This window comes from Solanum stenotomum, chromosome 11 (genome assembly GCF_019186545.1).
Source record: "Solanum stenotomum isolate F172 chromosome 11, ASM1918654v1, whole genome shotgun sequence".
Classification (NCBI taxonomy): Eukaryota; Viridiplantae; Streptophyta; class Magnoliopsida; order Solanales; family Solanaceae; genus Solanum; species Solanum stenotomum.
This window is the reverse complement of record NC_064292.1, coordinates 48456381-48480919: the sequence shown is the minus strand read 5'-3', so window position 1 is coordinate 48480919 and position 24539 is coordinate 48456381. Positions and strand designations below refer to the sequence as shown.

Here is a 24539-nt window from a genome sequence, read left to right as displayed (position 1 = left end):
GAAGAAAGACGACTTTCTGAGACAATAACTATTTGTAGAGTGATCAGCTTAGAAATCAATCTGAGGTACATGATCTTGGTGTTACTTGAAATTGGTGAAGTATATATATCTATGTTCATATACATTTTTGTTTTCCTCTCAATTTTATTTTGTTTGAAATTAATCTAGTTTAGAAGTTCCTTTCTGTCTAATAGCTTTGTTTGAAAATAAGAGATTGAAGTCGATTTCTCTCACTTTCTTTATTGAAGAAATTTGGAATCAAGAAGAAAGATGATTTCATGAGATAATAACTATTAGTCAAGTGACCGTCCAAGAAATCAATCCGAAGAGATTGAGTTTTTGGTACATGATTTTGATGTTCATTACTTGAAATTTGCAGCATTTGAAGGCGGTGAATTCTGTGTTTAAATACATTATTTTTTCTTTTCACACTTTTTAGTCGGTTCGATCAAATCTAGACCCTTTGTATTTTCCTTTTTTAAAACTTAGCTTTTGCTTTAACTTTTGGCGTTGAAAATAGAAAATAAGAGTTAATCTTTGTTGTCGTTATTGACTAACCGACGTTTTATCATCGAGGAGTGTGGTGAGATAGTTGGGACCTATCAATTCATAACTAGTGGTCTCGGGTTCTTGCACATTGAGAATGGAGAACCTTCAACTATGAAGGATTTACCTCCTTAATGGGCCGCCCTACAAGGTGCGAGTCTGAATTAGTCTGACTAGTAGGTTTTGGATAACGTAAGTCAAAGAAAAAATAGATGAGGAGTTAGTCCCCCTTTTCTCTTTCTTTTGTCCTTTGGTTTTTGTTTCTTCCCCTGCGGTGAAAATGACTCACCCTATCATTTATGGGAATAAAAATCGATATCTGAAATTTACACGCCTACAATTTAGTTCGATTCAATCCAAGTTTGATCATTTGTTTGGTAACCTATACTACCTTTAGGGATTCAACATCCTTGCTAAGGTTTGTCCCACCACCATATCGAGGGAGGGTTCAGCTCTGATACCGTATTGCATTTGGAGTTAATTATGATTTTGTTGAATTCATGTTTGGAAATGTGGTAAAATCTTATCCGCACCAGATGTTTACACAGGCCTATATCAACATTCATCCTTAGAAGTAGACTTTGAACTTAGGATTACCAATTTGGATTAAGGGTTTGTTTGGCTTAGCTTAAAAATAGTTTTTAAAAAGTCAAACTTCAGTAACCTGTAGGTTAAAAATGAAAAGTAGGGGGGGGGGGTACTTACTTCTAACTCTTAACTTTTTTAAGTCGTTTTAAAAATATCCACACTCTTAAGGGCTGAAAACTACTTAAAAGTTGGTCAAACAAACGCCCTCTAAGTTTGTTCGCATTAAATTCTATCCAAATTCACAAATAGGTATTTTGACTCTGCGGTTATATCAAAGTTGACTTCTTATTTTAAGGCGTTGATGCCTAAACTTCATTTAACAAAGGTAAATAATCTTATAAATTCTAATGGTAGTAAATTTTTTTCACACCACCTTTTACTTTGAATTTGCTTACAAAGTTCCCCAAATCATATTTGTCTTTAATAGTATCTAGGACTTTTATATAACTCATATTGGCTACTTTGAAGGTTAAGAGCCTATTTGGACGGACTTTTATCTTATAAGTTATGTTATTTTGGCTTAAAAATAAGTGCTTAACAATACTTCTTTAATTTATCCAAACACTACAAAACTGCTTAAAACCTATTTTGACTTAAAAACACCTAAAATTAGTCAATCCAAACAAGCTCTAAATGTATTGAATGTGATATATAAAGACCATACAAAGAATAGATCAATAAACATTGACTGAAAATCACAAAAATACCTAAAACATTTAACAATTGAAGTAGGGCATAATACAAGTATAAGCACCTTAACTTGGACTCTAAACACGTCAACTTGTTTTCACCGTTTCAAATGAACACTCCAGCTTACAAAATGATCTTCTAGACACCTCCAAAATTTGTGTCACATCAGCGTCAAACGAGACACAATAGGAATGAGTTGAGGTGTCTAGATGCATTCTCAAAGTTAGAGTGTTTAGTTTTCAGTTGAGGGCAAGTTAATGTGTCTATCTATGTATTATGCCATTGAAATGTGGTGAAAGATGTTAGAAATGTAAACTTCTTTCTGTTGTAGTTTAAATGCTTTCTATCTTGAGAGATCATTGCTAGATAAATGACTTTGTTATTTGAACTTTGTTAGATGAAGTAGGGATGGTTCATTGAAGAAGGTTGTTAATACTAGTAATCGACGTACATGAAAAATTCTTATGATGATTCTAAAAAACGCCTCTCACCATTAAGAGTATTCAACACCTTATAAATAACATCTTTTTTCTTTCCTACTTTCCACGTGAGACTTTGTTCATAGACATCCAATATAAGTTTCATAAAATCAGTGCATGATTATGGAGCTCAAGTTTAGCTAATACTAAAATCGATGAGTATAAACGTTGAATTCGGGTTACAAAGTGTTGGGCTAAGTCTGCCTAAAGAAACTCTTAACATGATGTGATACTGTCCGCTTTGGGCCAAGCCTACAACATTTTTCCTGGAAGGCCTCACACCACCTTATACATTAGATTAGTTTCCTTATCAAGTTTCAATATGAGATTTCTGTTTAAGCTCAACATTTTTTTTCCATATATTGCTTGTTACTTAATACTCTAACCATAACATTTATGGTAAAACTATTATTTGCCAATGATTTACTAAATACTACTTTTCTAGCATCCTCAGTGGTAATTGGAAGGAATCAAAATGGCAAATGATAACATCTTACTTTCTCCTTCGGCCCCGTTGCCCGAGGATCAGAACGTTGTAGCTCAGCCGCAGCACGTGCCAAGGCTGCGGCACAGACCGCTGAAATTCAAACAGATTCAGGACAGCTCTGTGAGTGAAAAGCCATTTCATTCTGGCAATATAATTAGCTTTGGTCATAGTGATCCACAAGGATTGTTTGGTTCATCTGGAGTCAGACTTCAAGATAATCCAAAATCATTGGAAAACTTGGATAAGGAGACAACCATGTCTCGTCCGGCCCCCAATCATCATATCACAACGAATAAGGAAGCCAGTGCTGTAATAATAAAACAGGAATCTTTCGTTGCACCTTTGATTCCGGAGTATACCTTTAGAAATGAGAAAAAGAAGCTACTCGAAGATGCATTTGCACCGACTTTTTCCCTGATGAAGTTAGCATATCAGCAAGGTATGCTCAGTTCATCCAGACTCCGCTTTCAGGAGAATGCAAAAATATTGGAGGCTTTGGACAAGGAGAGGAGCATGTATCGTCCTGGACAGACTGTGCTTCAGTCACTTGAGCATCATATTGCAAAGAACAAGGAAGATGGTGCGGTCGAAACTAACTGTGAATGTTTAGTTCCACCTACGATTTTGGAAGAGTCATTGAGGAAGGGGAAACAGAAGCTAATCGAAGAGTCTTTTCCACCGACTTTTCCTCAAATGAATGTAGCATCTCAGCTTCCAAGTGCATCGTTGACGAATGGACCGTGTCTATCAAGAGCTTCTCAGCTTAACTTGCTGTGGCTGTTACAGAAGCAAATGCAACTATCGAGGACTTATGAGAAACTTCCAGCAGCTGTACCTGATGTAAGATCAATCTATACACCAGAAATGTGCGCTCAACGTTTGAAGCTGTACATGTATCGTAAGCAACAAAGACCAAAAGTAAGATATTACTAGTAAAAGAAACACTATGAGTTTTTTATTTAATACGTAAGATGTATTTTTGACAATTCATATGGACAATCTTATGGTACTTGATAATACAGGACAACAATATCGAGTTTTGGATGAATTTAGTTGCAGAATTCTTTGCTCCTAATGCCAAGAAGAGATTGTGCCTCTCATCGAATGAACGTAGACAACTGATAGGTTGTATTTTCCCTAAGGTATGTAGCCTTATATTTCGTCCTCCGTGAGAAATTCTTCTTCAAGATGGAAGAAAATACTTTTGCCAACATGTTTTTCCTTAAGTATGTTTTTTGATGTGATGGAATTCAAATTTTTTCAGTTTAACATATTTGACATTTAGTTTTTTTCATTAGTTGGAAAAAATTGGTTATGTAAGATTGATCATCTTGTTATCTACAATTGTTCAACTTGCCTTTCTAAAACCAAAAAAATGGATAAATGTTTTTACACTGAGTTTTGTGATCTCAACATATGACATTATTTCGATACGTTTTATTTTCTGCCCGGTGTGAAAGACATCTAGCATGAGTAGCCTCTCTGCAATGCTGGTTTTCCTTTAGGATTTTAATTTTAATTTAAATTAACTGCAGGATGCATGGTGCTGTGAGATCTGCAATGTGAGGCCTACTGCTGGTTTTGGTATGTCCTCGACGTCACATATTTTGGTTTATGATTGTATTGATGTGGTAATACTCCCATACACAAGCTGTATACGATGATTAAAGAACCTATATATACACTAACATAGTTCTCTACAAACGACATCCAATCTTCTATACAGGTCCTTTTTGTCACTTATTAAATTGGTGATGATTGGATAATTTTGAGTCCTACAAGTTGTTAGCTAACATAGACTCCTTTAGTTTTCTTGCTCTGGTATCTTTATATTTACTTTTAGAATATACTATGTTTAAGGCGGCAAAAACTAGTTTTGTTGAATTATTTTGATTTGGAGGTATACATTATGTCATAGTACTAAATAGTGAGAACGAAGGGGAGCCTCGGAACAATGGTAAAATTGTCTTATAGGTTATCAGTTCGAGCTGTGGAATTAAGCCACTCATGCTTGCGAGTTGCGTCAAGGTAGGTTTTCTACATCACACCCCCTTGAGTGAACGCAAGATTCTTCTTGCACCGGAGCTGCCCTTTTATTTAATAGTGAGAACTGTCACAAAGTATATAGAAAAACTATATAGAAAGGACAGTGTTGTTACTTTGAAAATTTACTGCTTAATTTCTGAATTACTGACTTGTCACTTTTTTGTGAATTTTAGAGATAAGTGCAGAAGTTTTACCTAGGCTATGCAAACTTAAGTACGAGACGGGTATGTTGGACGAGCTTCTTTATATGGATATACCAGAAGAAAGTTATACACCATCCGGTCACATTGTTCTGAACTACCCAAAAGTAACAGAACAAACTGTATATGAGGCAGGACGAGTGGTCCGTGAAGGCCGGCTGAGAATTGTGTTCTCTGCAGATCTAAAGGTTAAATGTTGTTAAGTTAATCCTTAGGTCCTCTTTTTTCTAAAGTTCTTGAACTTGCCCAAAATTCTTGATGACTGAACATCCTTTTTTCGCCTTTTTTAATGTGATAGATTCGTGTGTGGGAATTCTGCTGTTCATTTCACGAGGTTTATATTGGTCGAAAATCAGTTATTCCCCAGGTATATAAACATTACACCAGCTTTCCTTCGTATTGATCAGCTTGTGATTTCGACTACTTTCTGACCTTAATCTTAATGTCTTGTCACTTTGAAGTTGATAGTGAAAACTGATTATTAGACGGAGGATTTTTTAAGTAGGTGTTTGGATATAGATTTGGTTGAGACTCAGAAAAAAAAGAGTTTTTGAAGTTGAAGCTGAAAAATGGCATTTGTAAGTTGAAGTTGTGTTTGGACATGCATTTCACTTAAAAGTTGAAGTCGCAGTCGCGTTTAGACCAGTTTTGAAAACTCATCTTCAAAAACTAACCAAAAATCAGTCCAATTACAAATGTATAACCAAACAATGTTTTGAAAAAAGGAAAAAACCTCCATGTCCAAACGGTTTGTTAAATCTCTTATAGGGAAAATAAGTTCTTTCTGTGAGTTTGAAAAGAAGCACAAACTTCTCATTGAGGTGTAAAACATTGTTTATCCAGGTTAATCAACTCAAGGAAGCAATCCAAAAATACCAAGTTTTTGCTGAAAGTAGTTCAAGGATTTCTCCCGAAGAGTTTCAAAGAACCTCCAACAAGTAAGTTATTTATCCAACTGTTTTACGTTCACATCGACTAGTACAGTTCATGACATGTTAATTCCATTTTGAACATGTATATGTTTAATGGTCAATAATTTTTGCCTGTAATAAACTGGTCCTGTATGAATATTTAACATTTTGCCTGTAATATTTCATATTTGTGATCTTTTGCTATATGAGGTTATTGTCCTTGTCATTTTAGTGAAACCATGTTATAATAGTTTTGACATTTCATGAACTGTATCTTCATGAATTGCTGCAGGTTTGCCCCAACAATACGTGAATTAGCAAGAACTTTGGACAAGTCATTGATCAATGACCTTGGTTATCCCAAACGCTATGTCCGATGTCTCCAGGTATTTGGCATTTTTTTCAGTCTAATCATCCTTTCAGTGGATTATGTGTACATTAGAATGCCTTGTGTTATCTAATTTGAGGGACTGCACTCGTTTGTGCATGTCTGCTATCAAAGCATGAGTTAGAGATACATTAAACATCCTATATTCTATGAACTTCTTGACAGTTTTGAATTGAAAAATTACTCTTTTTGATGAATTATAGATATCAGAAATAGTCAGCAGCATGAAAGATCTAATGGACTACAGCAAGAAATACGGGATCGGACCTAGAGGTATACTGAAATAACTCAAACATATTGTTTCAATGAAATCCTATCTATTCATTTCTACCCTTAAAAAGTCACAATGACAATCTTTTTGTTGTTGATATCCTTCATTAATTCCACGTGACACTGATATGGTTTGTTTGATACTCATTCTACTCCTAAAATTAGTCTCCGTATCTGTCTGCAACTATGGTGTATAGCTTACCGAAGCGAGTCTTGATCTTAATGGACTGTTGTTGTGTGTTTAGTGAGTAGAAAATTTCTGCATAAAGATAAGGCCAACCTTTTAAACATTTTCGTGAAGAGTGCAAAAATGAGCCTAAACTAAAAAAAAAATCATGTCTTTGACATCGGACAGCATCCTGTTTGTTTTTGTACCATGTTATGATGCAAAATGCAAACTGTTAAGATATGATTGTAGCTAACTCTTTCTAATTTTTCAGAGGCCATGGCCATGATTCATCGTGAATCAGCTGCAGTACGTGTGACACAGAATTCAGTTGCAGAGAGAGTGCCTCAACAACATATTGATGATGTAATAAGTCAGCACTCTTCAGTAATAAGTTTTGCTCCTTATCCATCTACTGATGAAGGCACAAGAAGTTTGAATTGTAGTTCCCCTCATGCTACATCGCCAACTTCCTCTACTGCATCGTCCAAAAGGCTAGTAGTTCACCAAGCAGACCTCGTCGAACCTAAAAGAATGAAACAAATGACAAACTCAGGGGAGAAATCTGTTCTTCGTGCTCCTACCGAGCCTGTGTTGAATCAGTCAATCTCCACAACTCATCCTTCTTCTTTCATTAGGCCACCGATAGTTCAACCATCTGTTATTGTTCCCTCTAGTACAACGTCCATTGAACCTAACGAGTATCTTAGCTCAACGGTGAAGGTTGAACAAGATCTTGTCACTTCCCAAAGCTTTGCCGTTGTTGCAGCTGATGCTACGATTGATACTAAGTTAGTTCTGGACCAGAATGAGAACATTGGTAAGTACTTATATGGTTTTGAAACAGACGGGAGGGTTGGCAAAGGCTATTACATGGATCAGTTGGAGAATTTGAATGGGGCAAGTCTTTTCCCTGGCATTCACATTGAACCTCCTTTATCTGGGACGTTAATGGTGAATGATACTCGTAGCAACAACCAGCAAATCAATGATCAATTGCCTTACTTGAACGGCAAAATGGATCCTATCGATGACATTCAGTTCGAGTGAAAACTTCATGGCTTCCTTTGGGATCAATATCAGTTGTTGCATGTTTAGAAACTTTAGTAATGCAAGTTCTCCTTTCTTGCTAGTATAGCTTTTAATAGTGGTTTTATATGAAATGAAGATGTTTTCTTCTTTCATTGTTGTAATAGCTATCAACTAATAACTTAATAGTTTTCCCTTTTGCACTGAGTGCATCAACTTTCTTCAAAGCTTAGGTCTTTTGGTTTTCCAGTTCTCTATTATTATAGTACTTAGTATTTCAAGTCCAAAATGTGGATATTATTAGGTCTATGATTATCACAATGTATAAATTACTATAATTACATAATTATCATATTTAACTCAAGTTGGAGCATGAGGAATACGAATGCTAACTTCAACATCTAGGAGGGTAAAGACTATCAAATAACAAGTTCAAGGGGTAATCAACACTGTTGATAGTTTTGAGGGATCTGAATGAGACACACCAAACATAAGATGATCATTAGGTATTTTACCTTAAATTTATACTTGTTTGGTTGAAGGTATATTTTATGTTACTATTTCCATTGTGCAAAAAAAAATGAATGTAAGAAATTCTGCACATTTTTCTTTCAGAAACTAATTGTGTCATGATCATATACAGAAGGAGACTTTGTTCCTAATAGTGCATTTTTTCTTTATTTCTCGCATTTACTTGATTCCTTTTTTGTCTAGAATGTTGGATCTAACCCAAAAGAAATAGAGTGGCGTCCAAGCTGGTTACATGAGCAATTATAACAAAGGAGTATACATCTTGTGCTATAGTATTCTGAAACTATAAATATACAAAGAAATTTTATATTCTACTGACCAAAGAACAGAAGGCTTGATAAGGAATCTTGAACAATGGTGTGGGAGTCATTATCTTCTGCTTTGCCAAAAAAGATACAACAGATTGTTTGTTGTGTGATGATAACAACTAAGCTCACTTGTGCTTCTTCCCACCAGCAAGAATACGTTGAATTTGAAGCCCTCTGCTGAAGGCCTGGTTGAAGAGCAGCCTTGTCTGGAACTCGGAGACAAAAGGGAACCAAGCAAGAACAGCAACCGGTGTGAAGATCACAAGCCCCATTAAATAATCATATCCTCTAGCTAGAGCCTTCACAGATCCCCACATTCCTATGCCCTTCACTACTGGCCTACATGCCTGTGCAATCTGCAGACGACAAAAGTTTACACACAATTATTTGAAGTCTAGGGATAAAATTGAAGATGTGAAAAATATTTACCGAAAGAAGAGCCCATCCAGTTGGCAAGAAGGCCAATAAGCTGGCAAAAATATCTCCAACGGTAAGGCTTAGGAATTTGAACAGCATGACAAATGTGACTATGAAGCCAATGAAAAGGAACAATTTCAGCAGCCTGAACATCAGCTGGAAATCAGCACTGAACTTCTTCCTGCCCAAGGATACAATCTGCAGATAGGAAGTACAGTTTCAAAACACTATGTATGGAAAGACAACCTTCTGCAACCAGAGTTTAAATTAATCTTTTTCTAAATAATGGTATCATGATGCAAAAGAGGTTCCACCAATACTAACCTTCAAGACGACCATGACAAACACAATGACCAACCAGGACAAACCATAAACCTGTGATCATATCAAAATGAGGATTAGCATATAAATGGGATGAAAGTTACACCTTCCATATATTGTATTGAAGCTGAAAATTCAAGATGTACTAACCATGATACTTTTATCACCATTGGACACATTTAGCTGATAAACAATTCCATACTGGAAAAGTAAGAAGCGCATAGAAAGAAGAACTTCACAGAAACGGCCAATTAGACCAGAGCACTGCAGATGTTCTTGCTCTTCATCCCACCAAGACTCCCAACTCTTGGTTGCCGGAACACCAATGCCTCCATGGTTGCTTATCCACTTGCCCCAATCTTCCCAATCATCAACTATCTTTTGCCACTCAAAGCCTGAAGGATTAAAGAGGAAGGGAGCAAACAACCATGAAACCACAAGGAACCACATTGAGCCACTGAGAAGCAAGAAAGCTACATTATCAGTAACTGCCACACCGAAAATTTGATAAGCTATGAGGCAAATCATAATTTCCAGTGCTTTGGTGAAATGGCTCCTTGAGTACATCCTGTAGTTCTCAGCAAACTTCTCATGTCTCACGACAAAACCACGCCCAGTTGCTCTGTATTTCGCGCCACCATGTAAAATTGTGCGGCCAAAGTAGTGGAGTTTTGTTCCAAGAGAGAAGGTAAAGAAAACAGCAGCCAACTGCAGGTTCATTATGATAATGTCACCTAAAGCAGTCCTGAAGCCTCTTTCGAGCCCAATCTCCATAACCATGGGAAGGGCCATCAATAAACCAAGTTGAACGACAGACTGTGAGGCCATTGCAGCTTTAAGAGCATCGTCACCCTTGGATCTTGCAACTTTGACGATGGACTGTTCCAGTCCACTCAATGCAAGGTAGAGTTTACCATATAAAAATGCATAAACTGTGAGGACTACCAGCTGCAAGGAATAAATAAAATTGTATCATAGGTATATCTTCCTTTAAATCATCTCGCAAAAGCAAAGTGATTGACGCGCATGCTTTATAATTGAATTAATTGGGATACATTGTAATTCTGAAGTAATGAAAGTCCATACCATATGAATTGAAATTTTATATATTAATGTCATCAAATGTTAAACAGGAATTACCATTGAGCTGATATAAAATCCAGTAGTTGTGAAATAACAGGACAGCATACGGAAGAAATCAAATCGATGTCCTAATCTGTATAGATCTCGGCTAAGAGTCTGCTCTCCATTACCACATGCCACTTTTGCCTCAAAGAGAGAGATTTGGTTAAGACCAACATCTCGCCCTTTTCCAACTTGAATGTATTCATGGTGAGTAATATTTCCACGTCGCAATGTTGAATTGAAACCTATAGAGCCAAACGTTATAGAACAATAAAAGTGTTCTGTCTATGCATCAATAGACATATTTCTAAAAGCTACCTGCAAATATGTCCTCACTGAGATTGATACCCCTTGAAGCTTTGCTAATTCCACCACGAGTGATGTGGAAAATTCTGTCAAATACATCTGGATGTCCATAATGGAAGCGGACCCTAAAATCATCAAGGTACAATAGAAAATAAATCTCATGGTCTCGTCCGAAATGAGAATATATCATACATGTAAATCAGTTGGATATAGCAGGTGAACACTAACTGCAAGCAAACCACCAAAAGAGGAAAACGTGTGTTTGTTCAAGAAATGGTCTTGCTCAACTTCACACTAACAATCCAGTATACTAGTTTTTCTACTCTCCATTTCCATTTTGGAGAAGGAGAGCAAGTAACTAACACTATGTTTAGTTCTTAGAAGATTTAAGGCTACGGGGAAATAATGAAACTAACTGGTTTATTTGCCCTTTTGCTTTGATATTGGTGATTACTTCCAGTTGGTAGGCCGGAATTTGAGAACGGTCCATCCCACCATAATAGATCTCTCCTACCACTACCTACGAGTGGACCGGGTCGCTTCCAATGTCAGTAATTGACGATTACACAATTCGAACAATTTCGAATTTACCTCAAATAAACAATGAATAAACCATTACAATTAGGAGGGAAGTAAAACAGATATAATCGCTCTTCCTATCAAGTTTTGGATGGATTGATAAAGCTGACCTGGAATGTTATTCAATTCGTCCATTTTTACTTGACCAATTTATTACTACTTCTTTACCAAATAAGGGAAATGACTTGTACCCCTCCACTTCTCCTTCTACTCCTCCAACCCCTTCCCCCCTCTTTTGATCCAACCACAGATAGATGAATAATGCAGGAAAAATAAAATAAAAGTTGAATAGCGCTGCAATTGTTTTGCCAAAAAATGATTGATATGGAAATACAGGACTGTCTGTTCAGTAGTTTTATGCATTAAGGAAGAAAATAAAATACCTTAAAGGCCTTGCAAGAACTCTCTGACCAATGGTGACAAAACTTGTCTCTTGATTAGACATAAACCAAGCCAATGAAGACACACTGTAATTGAAAGATGTGAGGCCTTATCAGATATGTCAAACACCTGGATTAGATGAAACTAGGCAGGCTGAAAGAGAAATTATTAGGCAACCTTCCAGTGAAGATATGCTCACGAACACCCAATATTGTAGGTGGACGCACTCCGTGATCTTCATTAAATTCCTCAAGAAGGTTACGCATTTTTAAAGCTTCTTCCAAGTAATTGTCCTGCAAGAGAAAACATTAAGTTATTATTTTCTGATTACCTATCTTTATTTATTTGAACTCCGTCTCTTTTCACCTGATTCATGTCAATGGTTTGAAGAGCTTCCCCACGAGAGAAGATAATGGCATGATTCTGATTTTCAGGCTTTCCTTCTCCTATCTTTGCTGCACCAGGCAACTTTATTCGGTATATTTCCTTCAAACGTAGATCATAGAAGAAATAAGGACTTGTAGCGCAAAGAATCAATTACAGTCAATATTTAATATAAAAGAACTGTGATAACCTGATCAAGATTATCAACTGCTTTCACCAACACTGAATAATAAACCTTCTGAGTTTTTCCACCTTCCCGTTCTTCAACTTCATCAATATATGCTACACGGAGAGAGGGGTTGCTGCACGGAAAAAGGAGAAAGAATATTTCAACAGAATTCTAAATACATTCGAGTATGGGAGAATACAACTTCTTTTGGTTTTTCCTTGTTTCTTTGGAGAAACAGAAACTTACTTGACCATCAAATTCAGAATATCAGTTGCATGCCGATCTCCATTTCGCTTTTGAATTCCATAATTCTGGCAGGTGGCGACATAGGTGAATTTCATATCAGCCACAGCTTCTAATTGAGCATACAACGATCTTTGGCTTTTCTTATCCTCCTCGGATGGTACTGTAACAGCTTTGTATCCTTCGAGAATCTCTGTGTACAAATAGTCACAATGTAGTGCTTTACCAGAAAGGAATTCAACACTTGATACCCTACTTTATGCACCTTAGCTGACATATTGGTAAAGCAGACTAAGAAGCTAAAAATTGTCGTCTGTTTAACAATTTATGTGTTCTCTTCATGTTTCTCAATATAACTCGCTATAATCTTAAACATAACAGATTAGAGTGTTAGTATAAAAAATAGTTTTCTTTCCATTCATCATTGATAGCTCCCATTACCATGCAACAGATCCAACCACCATAAAAAGTTCTGGTATGACAAATTAAGTGATACTCCTGTAAACTAGTATAGAATTCAGCTCTCACACCACACATGTATCATGATCAGAAGGAAAATACATGTACATAACACTTATGTGGGGCCTTTTGTTGGTTCATATGGCTACTTGTAGTCCATAGCATGCCTTAATAAACTTCAGCTGCCAATTATGTCGAGCACATATCATATGCAAGGGAAAATACTCAGAGCAGATAGAAATTATTTCTTACTAAAGAAAGCTCAGCAGATGTCGCTCATTATTCCTTTTATTACAAGAACTGTCAAGGTTCTTAGCCCAAAGATAAAATCTCTGAACAGGATATTGGCATTAAAATATTATGGTTTACCTCCTTCTGAAGCCATGTCAAGAAATGCTTGAAGCTTCAAAGCCCTTCTGTAGTACATCATTCCTCTTACTGAAAAGAATAAACAGTAACGATGAATAGTCTATAGGAAACTGTTATGTCCAAAAGTATATTATAAGAAAAAAGTATTTTAAGGTGCCTGTTCTGCAGAGAGTCTGTCCCCTTAATGAGGCCCAATGACGTAGCTGCAAGATGTTTTCTTCATTTTCCCAGACCTCTGGCTCCTTTTTACATCCAAGACGTTCCATGAAGTTTTTCCATTCATCTAGAAGGATATAAAGTGGTGTCAATAAAATAGGGAGAGGAACATCACACTGAAAGGAAGTTCATTTTCAAGTAGTTGATAATAGAATGAAACCTGGATAAATCTTTTCGAGATAGTAAATGATTGATATGCCGTCTTCATTTTCCATCTCAAGATCACCTTTTGAGTAGACAGTTTCCTCACTGTAGTATGGGGTCATGACACTGCATATGAAAAAATATTATTGCACAACTGAATTTGGGATAATAGTACAATGGATCCATGTGACAAATGAGATAGTTTGAAAATTAATAATAAACAAAAGCATTGGTATTTCTGCCGCTATTTACATTAATAGTGTGTTCTCATGACTATAATAATGCAATGTTACTTATTAACTTCATATAATTGATTGTTGACTGACTATAAATCTTATGCTCACTCCAATATTAGCTGCATGCCATAGGTAAGTCATATTTTCAAAGGAGAAAGCTCAAACGCATCAGATAATTCATCTATAAACTTGAGGATGTATGCTGTCGTGAATTATGAGAAGCACCTGAATGAAAGCATTTTGCGCACTCGAGGTGCACGTGGCATTTCCATGAACAATGAATTTGTGAAAAAGGAAACCCTTCTCCGTGCTTCGAGGTTAGTTGGAACTTCAACTGCTGATTCTTTCACAGTCAAGAGAAGATAAAGACGCCGAAGCTGAGAAATAAATCAACATGATGATTGTTTTTCTGTTTATCGATTAATTGAAGATAAATCGTATGATCATATATATATTAAAAGACCTGTTCTTCCCACTGTGCTGTTACTGGAGGAGGGAATGCAATAGCTGTTCTTGAGTCAGTATTAGCAAAGAGCTGTTTCCCAGAATCCCTTCCACTATGACCAAGTTCTACAAGTTCCCTGAAATAATTATACAAGACCAGAACAAATATAAAATTGAATATTTTAAATAACATCAATGCTATGCATTTATTATCTGAAAAGCTCATCCAAAAATGGCACAGAATTCACTAACCCGATTTCATTGACCATCATGTCACGGGTCACTATTTCTAACATATCCTGCAGTGCTATGACAACGTTGTTCCTTTTAGATGGATCGCCATCTCTCTGCAACAAGAAAGAAAGTGAAATATCTGACATATGAAGTTCCACTGCTACAGACATCAGCTAGTGCACTTACCAGTATCTCAAGTAGGTCTACAAATTTCTTGCAAAGGTTTTGCAAAGGTCCTGTTCTGAAACTCGAAAGGAACGTGTTCTTTGAAATGCTGTTTTCAACTTCTTTTATGATGATTCCTATGATCCTAGACACACAAATTAGACAGGATCAAGAAGATATGCATGTAATGAAGAAGTATGAAGTGTTACTTGATGCAGCAATTGGAAGGACCACATTAAACAGCTGAAATGGTGCATGAAGGTTGCAACTACTGTAGGTATGTTGAATCACCACTTTATACAAGGTCGCTGATATGAGCTTCCACAGAGGTAACAAAACAATGGTTCAACAGCAAAAATTAAATTGAAGAACAGGTAGAGGAGAAGTGAAGACTAGATAGAATGCAACTTATTTTTCAAAAGACAAAGAACACAGGTTAAATCAGACAGTTTAATGAATAAAAAGAAAACTCAAAAAATGACAAGAATTAGAAATCTGATTACCCAATTTAAGGACTTAAACGAAGCAAAAAATGTAATAAAAAGACCATTCTTATGAAACCAAAACACCAGTGATATAAACCTAAGGTGATTCAACAAACAATATCACTTTATCTGAAAACCAAGCATTACGGCGTACTACAGCTAGAAGAAGTGCTGCCTGTCTAAATGAACAAAAAAGGGGGTAGCGGAGGGGAAAGAAAAAAGTTCCAAATCATCCTGATGGGTATTCAAGAATATATTTGAATTCAGATGCATGTGTTCATGAAGTTGAATGATGATGAAGTTAATATAATGATTCATAGATCTATGAATCAGCTGAATAAGCAACCTTTTCTCAGTTTCTCCAACAACCAGGGCATTAAGAACAAGTTTAAAAGACTCATAGCATTCAATAACAGCACACTTCATGTATTCATCAGCACATATGCGCTTCCAAAGGTCAGCATCTTTGGAACGAAATTGTAAAGCCATGTCCAATGCAATTGGAATCTGCAAACGGAAGACAATCAATCAGTGTAGAAGAAGAAATTAAAACAGTGGTGCATCAGCTGACAGTCTTTACCTTGCTAGCAAGTAAAAAGGGTGGCCATTGAATAACTTTCAGACTTGGATCCGAGGAATAAGGAACAAGTAATAGGTCCATCTCCCTGAAATAATGTGCACACAGTTCAATTCTTTATGTCAGATGAACCAACTAGAAAGCAAAAAGATAAGTTAAGGGACTATTCCTGTCACTTATAAGATCCTCTTCGCGAAAACTGCATATAAATTCATTCCATAACTGAGCGAACTTTGCAGCTTCACTTCTCTTGCTGGGCGAAACCTAGACATCCAAAAATAATATGTTTTATAAGATTTTCACTTTTATAAGTCTTTGGCAATCTATTTCTCTTCATGGCCTGAAGAATGAAAAGCATATACACGACGGAATAGGTGAGGACAAAATAAACCTCATTAGAACTCTTGGAGAGTGAAAATCTTTTTTTGTCAGCTTTATCATTAGGCACCAAGTAAGTGTTGAATGCACCAGGCAGAGACTGAAATCTTGACCTTAACATTCCTAAAGTTCTTATCTGTTTGAGAAGCAACAAAAAGCGCAGAGCCATATGTTAATAAAGATTGACAAACTCTACAAATTAACAATAAAAATTTAATAAGATGAAAGCATAGTTTTCAGGAAAGCATAATTTAATTGCTTCCAACCTAAAATATCTCAATCAACTCTGATCTTAGATGTAGCAGATTCCAGTAGTGACTAATTTAGTGATGGAACCACAGCTATGCTACCAGAAAAGGAACTACCACTTATAAAAAATTTATACATGGATAATTAGTTGCAACAATAATAATAGTAATGCAGCTCACTGACTTTCTAACCAATCTTTATCACTGTCCACAAACATTAAAGTTTGGTCTAAATTTTGCTTCTGTGATTAAAAGAGGACACACTTCAGATATCCATCGGCAATCTACTTATGATCACTGCTCCTAATACTCTACAACATCCTTCTTTAAATTGGAATTTTTCCAGATCAAAAAGAAACACATTGAAGAAATAAAGTTAACTAACAACACAAAGGTTGTCTCACTTTCAACTATGCTCATTTCTGTCTCCAGCTTACCTGATGTTGGATTGAAATCAGGAAATTATAATTGTTGTACAAACACCGATTTCCATTTTTTAATATTTTCCAAGGACCATCACTACTATTGTAATGATGCTCTACCCCAGACATCATAACGAGCAGCAATAATCAAGTTCTCTCTAAACTAAATTTCAGTAAGATCTATTGACAAGTGATAAGACATCAACCATATATATTGACGGCAAAGTAAATGACAATCAAGATGCATTCTGAAAGTCCTTACCTCACCCAGACGATCAAAGGCACCTATAACACCACCACACAAAGTTGAGAAAATAGCATACCATATTTGAGCATCCATAAAGTAAACCTGTATAAATTTGGAATACAATATTTACAGGTAAAAGATAACCATGAAACATCTACAAATGAAAACAAAGACAAGACATACCATGACAACTGGTGCCCACAGGGCAAGCACAGCCCCATAGTTGCTCCTAGCTGCACAGATAGGATAGATTCATTAGCATCAATTCGCAGATAGAGAATCTGATAAAAGAGAGCAAAATTTGGAATAAATACCATCGGGGAAAAACTCATGCCAAGCATACTGAACGTGATTGATGTCCATTATCATTTTTGTGGGTTTTATAAGAGGTTTTATCTGAAAACACAAATATACCATGATTAGAAGATAAATATAACTACCACGTCTCATTCCAAAGTAGAGCAATGGTATGTACATCCAATTACCTGAATAAAATAGCTGAATGCAAATTTTGCACAAAGAAGTAGCACCCAGAAGAGAGTATACCTGATACAAAAAGCGGCGCATGCGATAGAGCAAGTGTCGAACACAAATAAGAGAAAGTTGGAAGTAAAAGACTTGTAAACGTACTTTATAAGTGCAAATTGACTTTCATGCATTCCCCTCCCAACATATATTCTTGGCTGCAGAAAAACAAGTAGGCCCAGACAGTTAATAATGTTTGTTATAGAAAATAAAATATTGGCATATCAATACAAAGTAGACAGATGAATAGACAAAATGAGCTGTTGTCTTATGGAAACAGATAAATGGATGAACTCTATCCTATTTTTGCAAATGCTAAACCATATGATCAGAGTACACAAGCTTAGTTCACCTAAAATTCGAAAACTTATAAAGTTTCGCATAGATTCATCTTGATATCTAAACTATTTTACCTCTGTTCTTTTCCCAGGATTTTTGTTCTTTCAGCCATCGTTTTTTAAAAGTATGGGATACGTTAGTGTAAATCTTAAAATACTTTTTAAATACTGTGCATTATTTCATTTGTAGAAGATCTTCACAATTCGTAAAGGGACTCAAAACCCAAAAGTCTGATGTATTATCGGTGGTTATAACCCAAAAAAAAAAAACACAATTAAGTCCAGATTTGGTGAAAGAAGAAGCAGAAGCATAGAATATCAATAAAATATTTGCTTTCAGCTCAAGAGATTGATTAACTGAAGATAGCACGTAAGCCTTCTAGACTAACAACAATGGAAAATAAAATGTTTGTAAGAAACTAAGCGAATGCGTTTTCGTGGATCAGAAGGCTTATTGTTATTACCTGTGACCACCACAGAAGGAACCTTACAACAAGCCAATCCGAGTTCTCAATCCATCGACGGAGCATTGGGAAGATAAACAAAGCTGTAGTAAGTAAATTGGGTAGTAGATACACAGCCACGGCCATTAGGTACATAGGAGGAATGCCCTTCATCTTGTCTAGAAATGTCAGGGAACTTCGGATCTTCGTAAGTAGCTCTGAGTTGCTTTCTTGGAGATAAAATAATGGGAGGATGACACACCATGCAAGACTGACAACTACCTTCAGAACATTCCTCAGTACATCTGTGAACTTCCATCTATGATAACCCGGAAAGTTAAGAAAAAGGTCCAGGATACCTAATGTAAAAACAAGGGATGGTTATTTTTCTACTAAGCTGCTACTAATTAATATGTAAAATGGGAATAATAAGAGTAGAAAATCTTACGAGATATTAATACATCAAAGAAATTCATAGATTTACGTACTTTGGAGGAACCGAAGCATAGCTGCCGTTATGAAAATACTGGACAGGTTGTATAAAGAATCCTTCTTAAATATATCCAACACAGGAATCCCACTCCATGCAAATATGACCATGGCCTGCAAAAGTAAATTCCAAAAATGGCCCAAAACGGAACAAGTAAGCTATAAGGAGCAAAGAAACAATAGTATATCGTAATATTCACAGTTCGAAATTTCCACCTGCAAAGACAGGAGAAAAAAGGTCCAAAGACGGTCATAGCTTCGGAAGATATGCCAAAATGACCGTGTCTCAACAAAGTATGATTTTCCCATTTTTCCAGGCTTTTTATTAGCAGCTCCTTTTCCCTGTAATAGCAGTCATTAGGTAAACAACTCTTCTGCTGATAGAAGCAGAAACTTTCGATGAAAGTACAAGTCATACTTGTGTGGTGTCACGTGTTGATTTAAAGAAGTCACCATCATCGCGCATTGGCCAACCTAAAGAAAAGCAATCTTGCGACCTGTCAACGTATGTCAAATTCAAAGATTACATATGAAACCATTTGTTATGTTGTTATTTCTCTTATCACAGCACTGAAGTTATTGTTCTAATTAAACAAGTACCAGAAATATTCATTCAGATCATCATAATTGCACCAATTTGAGTACGGTGCTTTTCCATTTTTGCTTTTTTTGGCTTCCTGGAAGAGCAAATCATCGTTACAAACATTCATAAAAAGGAAAATTGAAGTGGAAGAAAATGCAGATATATGAGACATATTACCTTATCAATCACACGGTAAATGGGAGTAATGACCTTTCGCAGGAATGATTCGTCATCCCCACCATAAGAAGGCTTGATATTTTCTCCAGTGACAATGCTCACATTTCCTGCTAAGAGGCCATGGAGTTCATATGCCATCTGCATCAACAATGTAGAAGTTACTTTCGCATTGAAGAAAGGATTCCTCAGCAAATGTGTGTTATTGGAGGAGTACAATTTTGACATCTATAGACTAGAAGTGGTGATATAAAAGAAGATTAATGAACCACTCACATTATGGAAGATGTAACATAGACACTCTGGCATGAAGCGGAGATTAGCTGCTTCACCCCATATTAGAAGGTAAAGGCCCATGTAAAGTATCTTTCTTTGTTGTGCTTCTTGTTGGGCTTGAGGGAGCCTAAATGCAATAAGTTTGTTGCGTGAAAATGTTACTCAATATTTATGGTTTATACACTTCTAAAAGCCAAAAGAGCAAAAGCATAATGTCCGCTTGAAAGAAAGTATATGTATTGCCAATATCTTACCGCAAACTGTGTTTTTTTCCCAAGTACTTACACCATGTTTTGTAGTTTTTGAACAACTTGTTCATTAGAGCATCCACAGCTCGATCGTCAAGCTACATTGGAAACAATGGTTTATAAGAACAGATTTTTATTTTGTCACTGTCTTGTATAGCCTTGCTTTCTCGCTATTAATACATCCAGACAAATAAAAAAATGCATTTACTCAAGATTCTGGAGTAATCAATTCAGAAGAGATTGATAAGAAAATTAAGTAATACAAAGCATGCGGTAGAGGACTAAACTAAAAGGTCTATTTTAAACCAAGGTAAAATGAATAAGAAAGCCTAGGAGCATCAGATATTAGATATTGAGTATAATGGGGAATAGAGAACACATAGCCTAGCTATATGTGATACATGCCTTGTTAAGTGGCTCAGCCTTGGGGATTAGCCTTATATGAATATTCGCAAGGAGCAAACTCAGATTCTCCCGCTGGTTTCTTACGTTGTCCCTCTGCAGAGAGCACACAGAGGTTAACAAATTCTCATTCTGACCAAAGACCTGAGTAGAGTTCAAGCAATTATAATCTCATTCTTTGAAGTAGGAACTGTTACCTGAAACCCAAACATTGCCCTTAACCAATCCAGCACATCCAGTTCCCCTGTTTTCTGCCTCTGCTGTTCAAATGAAGCTGGCCAATTCAACCCACGTGTATTTGAGAGAGCAGAAACGGCTGCTTTAACCTGGTGAGGAGTTTCAAAGGAAAAGCTAAAGATCTTGACATAATGACATACTATTTCAAACTACATGTGCCTATATTTCCGTATGTATGAGTTTATGTAGTACCTCCTCAAGTTGCATAATGGACTGAGATGCTCCAGCCGAATCCAGGGGAAGAATATTATAGGGGGCATATATTTCCTTTTTGGCCTGAACATCATTTGCTGCAGCAATGATCTGTTCAATAATTCATGCCATTAAGTTCTTGCATAGAATCCTCCAGTGAATGCTAGAAAAATTGAGGACATTTAAGTGGAAGATTCGTAATTGTGAACCTAAGTTTTAATATAAGTACTGACCTCAGGAGCAACTTCTTCAACTTTTTCAGACTTATTAACGGCACAAAGAACTTCAAAAAGCACCCCAGCAGTCTGATATGCTTTACCGAGCTGAGCTCTGTTTTCAAAAGATTCAAAAACCTTGCACCAATTAGTACCAAACCACGGTAACGAATTTATAAAGAGGATATTTATGATACCACGAGAGTTACAGTTACCTGTCTGCTTGTTCTCCCTTGTTAAGAGACACGACATACTGCTCATAGTATTGCTTGTAAAAGCTCTCAATTTCCCGTGCATCAGTCTTTTTCACACGAGAAGCAAGACTCGACGCATTGTCCTAAATGAAAGCAATTCGTTTAGCTAACCCCTATATTTAACGATCGGGCACAAAGGAACTTTGTTGGGAATATTGAGGACCTCCTAAGCAATTGACTCAACCGTACTCTACCGGAAATTGATGGTTATAAAACACCCGAGAAATTCTGGAAAAATAATACCACAATGCTTTGAATCTGAAAAAATATGCTTTGTTGCATACTTTAACTGACAAAGTCCATTGAAAATTATCTGTCCTAAGTAAAAATTTCCCCATCAAACTGAGGAACTTATTAAAAACTGAACTGAACCGGTTTAATCTCTCTCTTTCCCAATAATAGTGAAGTAATCCTATTAGATTTCCCAATGTCTAACGCTTGATCTCGAGTTTAAATAATTCTAATTTAAAAACAAATACAAGTAATAAGGGGAAAACAATATATAAAGAGAAAAATAAAAAAATCAAATCAAATCATACGTACACGCTCTAAACGTTGGAAGAGATTGGTTTTGAATTGCCGAACACCACGTCCACCTGAGGTGGGGTCCAATCTATGCGCCTTCTCAAACGCATAGAACCGACCTGTAACAACGACACCAAATAGGAAAAAGAGGGGAAAATAAGAAATTGCAGAGATGAATGTGTATGTAGAGGTTGAATGTAATGGTAGGAGGAGACAAAGACATACAAAGATAAGCAACGCGAGGGCGTTCATTTTGGATCTCTCTGGCGACGCGAAGGATTGGTGCAATGGACTGGAGAGAAGAGGGAACAACCTCGTTGTCAAACACCTCCATAGAGAAGGTAGTGGTGGCGGCACTTCGTGACGGTCGCCGAGTCAGTGACGAGGGCCCTGCGCCACCGACCGGTGTTTGGGGGGGGTCCATTCCCTCCGCCGGTCTCGCCGGATTCGTCATCCTATTTTTTGTCCTCTCCTAATCAGTGCTGTCGGTAGCTTAGCTAACTAAATGTAGCTCTGGCTTCGACACCACCGCTCTCTTCCAGCTCCTCCAGCTCCTTTCCGTTTCTCCCTCTCTTCCGTTCAATTTCTGTTCAAAAATATCTCCAATTATACATCCATAAGGGCCATAATCATCATCAGAATATACTTCACGATCAAACACGCACCATATAAATCCACATACATACATAATTATCATACATTCACAATCACCATTAAACACATAACACAGGTTATGCAGATGCATACACATGTAGATTCAAGTATTACTAGTCTTAACATTTACAATTGAACCTGTATAATGAAGATCTTCTCTGGTATATAATGCTACATCTATCTATATCATGCTAATCAAACATATGCATAAAGCTTCTCCTAAATCCATAATCAAAATCACTCGAATAAACATGCTAGTTCGTTCCTCTCCAGAAAATAACATACATATACATCCAAATTCATAATTACACACATGCACACTCACTCTACCACACATTCATTATATACATTATCATGTACAAAAACTCATGCATACATTCATACAATTCCGAAAGACTAGAAAACTTACAGCCTAGCATCTTAATTAACCGATTGAAACTTCATCTTTTGTGTACGTATAGTTCTACAGCTATACACATAAATCTTCAAACAGGCTTGTTTCCGATTGACATACATATTACTATACAAGCAAAAACGGATCTATTAATTCATTCCACAATCTGAAAGCTTCTACATAAACTACAGCTATACACATAAACCTTCTCATAAATCCAAAATCATAATCAAACAACGCATAAATGAGCTCACATTTCGGAAATTAACACATCTATATACACGAATCAATTACGTAATTGATACAATATGAAAAAGTGAAAGCTAAGTACGTACTTACGGTTGAAACTTGGCAATGATGAAGAAGAGAATGAGCTTGTGCTGCCTGAAAATAACCAGCAAGTAGGCAGGGAGGAGGAAAAAAAACAAACCGATCAATTAAACTACAAGAGAAATGAAACTAGTTTTAGCTGAGAGAAGAGAAAAACTGATTGTTATGAAAAATGTAATGTAAAGGAAAACGTACCAAGCGGAGACCCAAAAAAGAAGAAAGAGAGAGGAGAAGTGAACGGATAGTGGGAGAGGAGGGAATGGAGGGAAGGATTTAAAACGGAGGGAGAAAGACAGTTGATAGGTTCAGAGCCAACGGACACGTGGAAGGTAGACCGTCATTTACGCTAATTCTGTTACAATTCTCAAACCGGTGGTCCCCATAATTTTCACCTCTCTTTCTTATTCTTCTTGTTGCATGGTTCACCAAATTCTAAAATCCGATAATACATCATATTTATACATAAATATTCCAAAATATTTATTATATTTATACGTTAAAGATCAAGTGAAACCAAAGCTTATACATTAAGAATCATTTAAATAATTATTAATAGAAGTACATAAGGAAAGTTCAATGTTTAATCTTTTTGGAAACGGTCTATCCACCTACATGCATGATGTATTGATAAAGTTTGCATACATTTTACTTTTTTCAGGTCCCTTTTAGTAGGGTTTCACTGACTATGCTGTTTGATAAATCTAATTGTTTCTAGATGTTTTGATGATCCTCACAAATGTAGGGGCCCGGTCCTCTGCAGAGTGTTCTCGTCCAAGGCAATGTGTTATACAACTAGAAAGTTGTCTTGTCAGAGGTTGGTGAGGTCGTCAACGTACTACACCAATCAGAATGGATGAGGTTGTTTGTCCAACAGTTAATAATTCTTTATGGTTGATATATTCAACAAGACAAACAACACGTCACTCATTCATTCAAAGAAAGAAAATTCAAGCTTCGAAAAACAGCAAGGGACCTCATTGACTGAAGATTGCTTCATGAACATGTTGTTATTTTGATTGCTTGTATTTGTGCTTACATTGTAGGATTCGTTTCACTTGTGTTAGAAACGTAT

General features: G+C 36.4%; 2 protein-coding genes across 2 annotated transcripts; one reads left to right on the top strand and one right to left on the bottom strand.

Moving 5' to 3' along the window:
- Positions 1 to 2778: 2778 nt before the first annotated feature.
- Positions 2779 to 8006, top strand: LOC125844996 (transcriptional corepressor SEUSS-like). The gene is made up of 9 exons (XM_049524366.1): positions 2779 to 3708; positions 3813 to 3932; positions 4326 to 4374; positions 5010 to 5224; positions 5335 to 5403; positions 5880 to 5974; positions 6240 to 6333; positions 6539 to 6608; positions 7046 to 8006. Exons 1-9 carry the CDS (start codon positions 2779 to 2781, stop codon positions 7819 to 7821), a joined length of 2418 nt encoding a protein of 805 aa, XP_049380323.1. The 3' UTR covers positions 7822 to 8006.
- Positions 8007 to 8544: 538 nt separating this feature from the next.
- Positions 8545 to 23733, bottom strand: LOC125844992 (callose synthase 5). Its single transcript, XM_049524364.1, has 44 exons — positions 23663 to 23733; positions 23477 to 23521; positions 22315 to 22675; positions 22108 to 22208; positions 21526 to 21647; positions 21329 to 21425; positions 21096 to 21206; positions 20864 to 20992; positions 20670 to 20762; positions 20271 to 20362; positions 20017 to 20143; positions 19744 to 19881; positions 19584 to 19660; positions 19402 to 19480; positions 19200 to 19325; positions 18983 to 19097; positions 18516 to 18853; positions 17819 to 17871; positions 17674 to 17734; positions 17503 to 17584; positions 17372 to 17421; positions 17204 to 17290; positions 16285 to 16407; positions 16066 to 16157; positions 15897 to 15984; positions 15663 to 15823; positions 14853 to 14976; positions 14685 to 14779; positions 14452 to 14569; positions 14214 to 14365; positions 13769 to 13878; positions 13550 to 13675; positions 13393 to 13461; positions 12568 to 12757; positions 12343 to 12454; positions 12135 to 12254; positions 11946 to 12061; positions 11771 to 11854; positions 10821 to 10933; positions 10518 to 10747; positions 9528 to 10325; positions 9381 to 9431; positions 9069 to 9254; positions 8545 to 8995 (listed from the first exon to the last, which is right to left on the bottom strand). Exons 3-44 carry the CDS (start codon positions 22541 to 22543, stop codon positions 8765 to 8767), a joined length of 5796 nt encoding a protein of 1931 aa, XP_049380321.1. The 5' UTR covers positions 22544 to 22675; positions 23477 to 23521; positions 23663 to 23733; the 3' UTR covers positions 8545 to 8764.
- Positions 23734 to 24539: the final 806 nt, after the last annotated feature.